The 9752-nt window shown below is 34.4% G+C and overlaps 1 protein-coding gene across 1 annotated transcript in view; it reads right to left on the reverse strand.

Annotated features, from left to right (window-relative positions):
- The window catches only part of RFC3 (replication factor C subunit 3), a 51124-nt gene extending 41655 nt beyond the window's left edge, over positions 1-9469 (reverse strand). The window contains exons 1-2 of the mRNA XM_089798957.1: positions 9133-9469; positions 7968-8184 (exon numbers count right to left, since the gene is read on the reverse strand). Of these exons, the coding sequence (XP_089655083.1) occupies positions 7968-8184; positions 9133-9307 (392 nt within the window). The 5' untranslated portion in view covers positions 9308-9469. The remainder of the gene's footprint in view (positions 1-7967; positions 8185-9132) is intronic.
- Positions 9470-9752: the final 283 nt, after the last annotated feature.

Raw genomic sequence — 9752 nt, forward strand, 5'->3', positions numbered from 1 at the left:
ATCACTAGAACAGCATATCAAAGTACTCTTCCATCACCAGAATGATCAAATGCACGATAATAAATTCCTTAGATTATGCAACCAATACACTTCAAGAACTGAATAGTCTCCTCTTTGTGGAATACGAAAGAGGGCACCATTTCATTATCATTAAACACGGACCATAAAGAAGACGACATAACCATGCAATACAAGATATGGGCCACCTCAGACATAACGCCAAGTCATCTGTTGAACTATAATCTGTCTCTGACTCACAACTTTCAAGGACAATATCACGCTGCTCTCAATACACAGGCAGCCCAGCATCTCACACATTAAACTTGCACATATCCAAAAGCACTTAATCAGGCAGTTCTCGATAGCACAAGACACACAAACACACCACTGAGAGTAACGTTGCAAATGGAATGTATATCACTGTCTTTAAGTTCACCGTAAATTCCAACATAGCACGCACAATAATCTTATTCCATATGGCATATATACAAGATGGAATAACCAAATTAAAATGTTTTTAGGAATATCCAAAGACCGGCAGTTACAAAACCTTGCACATAATACACATTAAGTGCAGCCTTAAATTTTAGCAACATTGATCGTCAATGATTCTCGGAATAGGAAGAGTCAACCATTTGAAGAATGATAACACCTCAGGTCCTCAGCATAAACATTGCCACATATTGCTTACACGGCAACAGACAATTGAACCAAAAGATAGACAGATAATCAAGCAGCTCCTTGACCCAAGTATGAAGACAAGAAGGAAACCAACACATAGAGATATATAAACTCATACTTAACATGAAGTAACAAGACACGAACTATTGACGCTTGTCAAAAAGACAAGAAAAAAATGAAACAGGCTGAACAGCAATAGCAAGAGTCTAGCTTGAACCAAGGAAGGAATGTTGAAATGAAAACAGCTCCACCAACAATGCAATTGTCTAATGAAGACGACTCAAGACAGTCAGAGGTAGAAGATCTCTATCGCAGCAATAAACTTTCACAGAAACTTCCACACATCTCCTAGATATTTCTTCTAAAAATGTTTTAAAAAATAATTTTAAAAAAAACTTAAGTTTTAACCTCGAGTCTAAGCAAGTTGTTTTTTTTATTTCAAAGATTATAAATAATAAAAATATTAAAGAAATGCCCAAAACTTAAAAGTTAAAGCTTATAAGTTATAACCCAAAACAAAATTATATTTCACATGCAAAGTGAACGCCAAGAATTTGATCTTCTGTAACCTAACAGGAAGCGCCTGGACTGGGTGAGTCTGATAATTTCAGTATGCACCGATTTTTAGGAAGTTTGGAATCTATTCAAGGTGTCAAAGGTTGCTCTGAGTGAGTGCTAGCTTCAAAACATTGCTGGATGTGAAGTTACCAGGGTCCGAGTACAAGGAAAAGGGGTCAACTGCAGTTCCAAATGTGCATCACCCTGTCCATGATTTGCTGTTCATTTCTGAAGCTTAACATCATTATACAGTGTTGTTCTCTCACCTCAAATGGGTGGATTACAATGACATCAAACTAAGGTCTGATTGCATTAATCAATCTCATATAGAACCATATTCTGAAATAGACAGCAGCATTATTGGATAAACAAAATCTGTAGCAGATTTGAGATGGAAGAAGGTATTGTTATAACTGTTCATGAATATTATTTGTTTTCTAATAATGTATTAAATTTATGAGTGATCATGCAAAGAAATTTGCCATATACCATCTAATACATAAATTTGAAAAGAAAAGCAAACTTTTGGAGCAGACTTTGACATGTCATTTGAAAATTATTGAACAGTGAATTCTACTACTAGACTCTATTCATTATGCTATGCAGCTTTAATAATAATTGTTAAGGTTTAATAGATTTGCGATTGCTGTAACTTGTAATATCGCTTATAGATTTTTGGGTGTTTCAAGTTACCTTCTCAATGCATATGTATTATGAATATGTTGTTAAGAGGCATGTCTCCGTACAGACATGTCTCTGTGACTCACTATATATATATATATATAAAGTTATTATCACATTCTTAATCATGACATACACACACACATTATCATCAATAATAATGCGCCATGGTAATGATCGTGAAGGATAGATATCAAGCGTTGGAAACCAATAGGTCATTCAAACATTTGATTTCATCGATTGGAATCATCCAGTTGATGCTACAATCATTAACACTCCCTCTTAGCTAGGGAGGATAAACAACATAATTAGATATTGCCTCAATACAATATCAAGCACGGCATGTTGAAGACTATCTTTGATCAGATTACATCACCATTTCGGTATCATCTCATGATATCAAGAGTAATGATCTCAGAATATCGAGTCACATGATATTCACCAAGTACTCAAATGTTCATAAGGTATGTGCACACATATCCTCAATAATACTTACCATAGGAACATTATATTCATGGTTTGTTTAAGGAAATTAATCCACCATGCAAGATAAAATCTATCATGATCTGCTTAGACATCAGAAGATATCCATCACAATAGAAGATTAAGTTATTGTAAGATCGTCACCTTCCAATAAGTTTAAGAAATACAAGTGATAATCATTTGGAATTTGCCACTTCCTCATGATGTACAGAGGGGGCCAGCCCATTGAAATCGTGGAATCACACACATGACATCAAAGTTTATATGAAGCCACCACGTATACTCTCATGTGGTGTTGTCATGACATCCACCATGAACCATATCAAAGAATAAGGGTTTTCACCTCAAATTTTTCTCTCGTAGGGATTGTACTTTGAACTTCTCTTCACAAAGAAACACTAACCTTTTGACCTCCTCATCTAAGGCTACTTTTAATGAAATGTCGAACTCCCTTTGAATCTGATATCAATTTTTCTAACCTCCTCATACAAGGTTGCCTATGATGGATTCTTAGACGCCCTTTGAATGTTGGAACTTATCTAGATATGTTCCACCAAATCAGCTCCATGGCAGCAAGTTCTTTCTTCATTCGTTTTAACCAACAAATATTGGGAAACAATGCCTTGGTGATGTGGAAAGCTTAAACACACTGACTATCTCCTTTCCTTCCATTCGTTTGTTTTTTTCTCGCCCTTTAACTGTTGCTTCCTTCATACAGTCTTCTCCATGTGGTAACCCATCTTGGGAGTAATTAGGTTGGTCAATATATGTTTTATTACCGATGACTTCCTTTTCTGTATTTGATGCCTCTAACTCCTCGTAACCCTATGCCTTTGTCCACATCTTATATCTATCCACGTGTTATTCTCTTTATAGCTGACTCAAGTTGTATGGGATATTGCACCCAATATCTTTAATTATTTCCCAATGATAACTTGGGCCTTTCTTTAGTATTATCAATAACCACTTTTCCCTTTTTGCATATTGCTACTTTGATGCCTAATTGCTAGTGTCTTATGAATTGATCTACCCTTATGGACCAGTGTTTGTTATAATCGATTTCATACCTCCCTCCAATGAAATCTTCTCCTTATATATCCTATCTCTCATTGGAGAGAGACGTCTCTTTGAATGGAGATATTTGACGAGACAAGTTCCTTGTTAGTAACCCATTTGCATTCTAATTATCGCTCTTCCATTATTGCTACACATTAAGCATATTAATTGCCATCCTTAATCAGTATCTTTGCTTGACTAAATTCATCCCTACATTCTCTCAATCTCTACTCATTACCATATCACCACTGTCAAACATTTATCCTTGCTCAATAATTTGTCATCGTTGCCTTAATCACTACTTATATCTGCTTGCATGTCTGCTGCCCTTTAAATAAATTGATTCTTTCACCCGATTTATCTTGTGTCTATGTCTGAGTACAATCACTACAAATCAGATTTGGTCTTACTTGCTTTGTTCTTGATTCCAATTTTTTCTAGAATTCCATGACTCCACATTTTACATGTGCTTGTAAACCTTTTGCAACCTACTCCAACTTGTGATGCCCCTTTCAACATAGCAGCCTTTTGTTCTTCAACTGCGTACCAGTAATTATTTAATGTATTCCTCTCTTTTGGTCGCTATCTACCTTATACATTGATAATAACAATTCTTATATGTAGATAGCAATGTTTCATCATCTACCAATTTGTAGGGAATGACAAATCTCCTCCCAGCGTTGCTCCAATACAAAGTTAAGGTTAATAAATTTGCCATTGTTGTAACTTGTAATAGCACTTATAGATTTTTGTGTGTTTCAAGATACCTTCTCAATGCATATGTATATAATATTAAGAGGCATGTCTCCATAGAGACATGTCTCTTTATCCAATCGATGCTACAATCATTAACAATAATTTTTTGAAGTGTTGATAGTAGTACTATATGTATTGTCATTATGTCAGCAGCACTCCCCCATATTATGAAGTAATTGGAAAATATTTGCTTACTATTAACAATGATCAAGAGATCAATTTATACAAGAGATTGAGCGATGTTTCCTTAAAAAACAATCGTAAATAATAGAAGCATTATATTCTAGCTAAGAGAAAACTGACAATTATTTGTAGCTAACTAAAAAATAGAATCATTCTATTCTAGAAACAAAAAACTAAATATTAGAAACATTCTAATATTTACAAAAGATTACAATAGATAACAATTACATACTAAAGAGAGATAATAGAAACTACCTATTCTTGTAATACCCTCCCTTAATGGTTAATCTATTCAGAGCACGAAGCTATCAAAAAGCATAAAAGGCTAATCCTATCTACTCAAGGGGCTCTGCACTGTTCCCTATGGGTTGCAAACGAAATTGCTTGGGAAGGGAAACTAAGTGCTTCTGACATTCAACCTTCGTGTGCCCAAACTTGTGGCAATAGTTGTATTGGATGTTTTTCTTCCATAAGCGTTATGAATTTGGAGCAAAGGATGTCTACTACAAAGACTTCTGGTGGTACTCTGGATAATGCTCCAAAACTTTGTAGATGAGCATAATGCTCCAAAACAAACCGCAAAAAACCATGATATTTTAGGCGAAAAATAATCAAAACCCAACATGATTTTTGTGGTGAAAAAACAATCAAAACCCAACATGATTTTTGAGGTCAAAAATCAATCAAAACCCAACATTACAAAGCTTGGTTTTTTAATTAAGAAAAACGGTAAAACCCAACAGATAATTTTTGAGGAATAAATTACAAACCCACAAAGAAATCCCACACAACTTTGCAAATTACAGAATCAGAAATTTTTAAGGGGAAATGTATAGAAACCCATAAAAAAAATTTAGGGAAAAAAAAATGAAAACCCATCTGAAAATTTTTATGAAAACCCACCAAATTTTTAAAGGGAGGCAAAACACGAGACTTTGCGTAGTAAAATAACACATACAAACAACATGTAAGTACATGCAACCCTCAAAAAGTAGAGACCCAGAAAATTTGAAGGGTGACCTAGAAGAGAGCTCGAAAAACCCAGAAAGAATATGTTGTCAATTTCTGGATTGGCTGGCTCAAAAATTTACGCAAAAAAATTGAGGCACCCAGAAAAATTTGATGACAACCCAATTGAGCTCTCAAAAAACCTACCAACAATTTGGAATCAACAAAAATTCTGAACCCAAAAAATTAGGGTTTTGAACAAAAATGGCCCTACTGCAAAAAAAACCAAAAAAATGGCAGAAATGTGTTGCAGAACTGAACTAGAAGTCGGTGAATTCAGATCTCTCAGAAGGGAAACCCTAGTTGGATTATAAAGAGAGTTGGAAGCAAATTTGCATGTAATAATTTCAAAAATAAAAGGCAGCTAATTTTAACCAAGAAATTATAATTATTTTCGAAAAAATTTAGAGTATTGGCTTTGATACCATATTATGAAGTAATTGGAAAATATTTGCTTCTTATTAACAGTGATCAAGAGATCAATTTATACAAAAGACTAAACGATGTTTCCTTAAGAAACAATCATAAAGAATAGAAACATTCTATTCTAGCTAAGAGAAAACTAACAGTTATCTACAACTAACTAAAGAATAGAAGCATTTTATTCTAGAAACAGAAAACTAAAGATTAGAAACATTCTAATATTTACAGAAGATTACAATAGATAACCATTAGATACTAAACAGAGATAATAGAAACTATCTATTTTTGTAATACACCACTGCCCCCTGCTGTCATGACATTGCCAAACATAGGCCCCACATAGCCCCATCCGAAAACACATTTCCCCATTGGCATAGGGAAATGTCCCCAAACTTCGTGGAACACTGCTTGTCACCCTCTTTTAGAACTGTCAACACGTTTTCCCTAAACACAATTTTATTTTTTTTCCAATTTCCACGTTACTATGATCCGCCTTCCTTGAACATGTTGATTAAGAATCAAAGAATGGTTTAACAACTCGGGAGACACTCTGACCCAAGAGATTCGTCATGAAGACCAACAACCCTTAATGTAGCTATCCCCATAGAAGGAAGAGTCATTGGCTAAGTCTCATATTTGTAACTTTGTACTCAATTTGTAGATTGATTTTGTACGAAATAGATAGAAATTGAAATTTTAAAAACCATTAGCATCTAGCTATTCTTTATGAACTATGAAATTTGCATTGCGCAATACAATGCAATAGGTGAATTGATACATTAATGACAGAAATCCATATTCTACAATTCATGAGCTAAACTCTCAATTTTATTTGCTCTATCTCCATGTTATTGAAATGCTTTAAATTTTAAAAACAGCAGATTTTTCTCTTTTATAACTTTGTTTTTGCATGTTCTCAACTACTTTTTTAAACCCAAAAGGATTTTACCCCAAGAGATTTTTTCTGTTATTGTGCATATTGCAGAAATTTAGTAAAGCATAATCTAAATGGCACATATATTTGAGATCGTAATGATAATAATAAATTGTTTTTCTCAAACCCTTATGATTTCATTGATGGTGGATGTCATACTTTGAAAAGTACTAAGGACCCATTTTTACAGGAATATTAACATGGAAATAAATTTAGTAACATGTAATCTGCCACATGATTCACAGAAATGAATCTCTAGGCTGGTTTGAATATCATCAATTTTACTTGATATCTCATGCAAACAGCCTTATTAGTTATTTGTATGGTACTGTTGAGCAATATAAACAGTTTGTGTGAAAAAAATCTGAAGGACATCATAAGCATGGGCATCCCATCCTGTGACAACATAATTATATCCCTATCAAGAAATAATGTGTAAGTAAAGGACAGTTAGATATCTGCCTTTATGGCATAAAGTGACACAATAGATAAGGAAACTCTAATTGGTTTCTGGTTACCAAAATATAATTTTTTGAGAGAGAAGCAAATCAGAGAGGGTTTTCTCCTTGAGACATACCCTGATGCGTAGAAATTACAAAATTCTATAGTTTGAAAACTCAACAATGACATCAAAATAGACAAGCTAATTTTTTGAAGCAGACCCAGTCATTCTATATGAAATCCTCATCAGTGCTCTACTCAACTCACTTAAGGCACCTCATCCACAATTATCTGGGTGCCTCTACTCCAGAGCCAAGCTGACTAGAGTTTTTGTTCAATTCCCTAAGTTTGTAATGATGGAGGCGTGATTCTAAGAATTTTAGGATGTTTCAAACACTGCTATGTTCTCTGTCTAGTTTATTGGTCATTCTTGTGCTTTACTACCTATTTTGGAATTAAATTGACTTTGTAGAAAAGAGCAGCTATATTAATTAGATATATTTCGATAATTGTTTTTCCAATGTAAAATTCAGCATTAGGTCCTGATAGATTAAGAAGTGAGTTTTCCCACTCAACTTCCTGTTTAAAAAATTCGTAGTCCTTATTTGATTTTTTATCTTGCTGCACTTTTGGCGTGTTAATGTCTTGAGCAAGCTTACTTGTTAATTCACTTCTTACAATGTATAATCAGGACCCTGGTGTGTCATTTATTTTTGTGGTCTACTAATAAAAAAAGGCTGCAGAAGTGGGAGAAATGATCTACCTAAAACTGAAGCTCTGGGTGCTTGCAAAATCTTGAATTTGCATACGAACAACATCAATTCCTCTGTCATCAGAGGCATTCAATTCGAGTATCATGTTCTGGTACTGACTCCCATAAAGCTTCCGTGCCATGGCCAGCACAGTAGATGTCTTCCCAGTTCCAGGTGGGCCATAAAGTAGAAGATGAGGTAGCCGGTTCTCACTCGTCAACCTATCAACTTCATCATCATTGGCCACATAAAAATTAAAATAATGCCACCACTCTAAACCCTTAAAGAAGAATACAACCACCTCATAACCCCAGTAAGTAAAATTAATGTCCAAATACTTTAAATATAGGATCAAAGCCTATATCTACATGAAGAATATAGTGCTTTCACATTCCATGCCAATAACTGGAAAAAAAATCTGTAAGCTAAACGCAATCAGTTTTTTTCTGAAATTTTTTCTAACTTGCTAAATTTAGTAATTCAATAACTCAAATACAAAAAGCATCGTTAAACCCTCTAAAACCTAAAACACAACACCAACCTCTAAATCATCACAGTAATCAAAACGATTCAGTAATTGTTAAACAGCAAAAATTGAAAAAGACGCAACCAAAATCCAAAATCACCACAGAACTCTATTAATATCAGCGCGCTTAAACAGTTGAAAACTCTAAAATATGAGGGGAAAACCAAACCACCAATGAAAATGAATGACTGTCATCATACAACGTTTAAACCTCTTAAACGAAAGACCAATATCAGCATTCTTAAACCATTTTTAAAAAACCCTAAAATGTCATGATAACTAAAGAAAAATGTTGACATCCTTCAACGCTACAACACCAGTGCAGGAGAGCAACTTCTAAATCGTCGCAACCACATCATTATTAACATGCCCAAACTAGAAAAGCTCTGGAAAAAATTTAAATGATTTTTTTAAAGACTATAGCATTAAGTCAATATCAACCATCCTTGAACACGAAACTGATAAGATACGGGACCAAGTGTAATCACTGTGAGCTTCCTGAAAGCCTAAAATTGAAGACGGCAATCCAAAAAGGTTTCATAGGCATTAACCCGTGCCATAAAAACCCTTCCAAACCCAAAACCGCATTTTCATACAAAGAAAACAAAATTGAAAAGCATAAACAGCCACCATTTGCATATCCTTCTTACTTGTTTCGATGATATCTTTGTGCGCTGCAACGTCTGCGAGGGATTGAGGACGGTATTTTTCAACCCAGGGAGTATTCCTTTTACCGGGGGCATCGTTCACAACCTTTTCTTTGCCTTTGTTGGATTTGGGGAGAGAAAATTGTTCGTCAATTTCCATAAAAGCTGTATCCTCCATAATTGCTGATTATTTAACCCTGTCTGAGAAGGTGATGCAATGAGGTGGGCAATGAGGGAATGCTCCAGCAACGAGACCAGACGGTGAAAAATGGCGCCAAAATATCAATTGAACAAGAATAAAATCCAAATACGCATGGAGTAAATAAAAATATATATAAATCATTCTCCATAATTAGAAAATGAAAATCCATGGTAAATTACCAATACCACTTAGGGCTGCAATGTGTAGGCTCTAAAGATATTTAGTCCCTATCAAGGCCGGAATACTTAGGAATACTTATACATGTCAATCTAAGTATGACAATTAACACTAACCAATCAAATTCAAGAATTTAAAAGATTATATGAGATTTCAAATGTCTATATCTTTTTCTAATTTTTCATTATTTTATAAATTGCATTTTCCATCCATTTTATTGGTCTATACTAGTTTTGGTAGAGGA

This window comes from Cupressus sempervirens, chromosome 9 (genome assembly GCF_028749045.1).
Source record: "Cupressus sempervirens isolate cs-2001-9-10 chromosome 9, ASM2874904v1, whole genome shotgun sequence".
In the NCBI taxonomy this organism is placed as follows: Eukaryota; Viridiplantae; Streptophyta; class Pinopsida; order Cupressales; family Cupressaceae; genus Cupressus; species Cupressus sempervirens.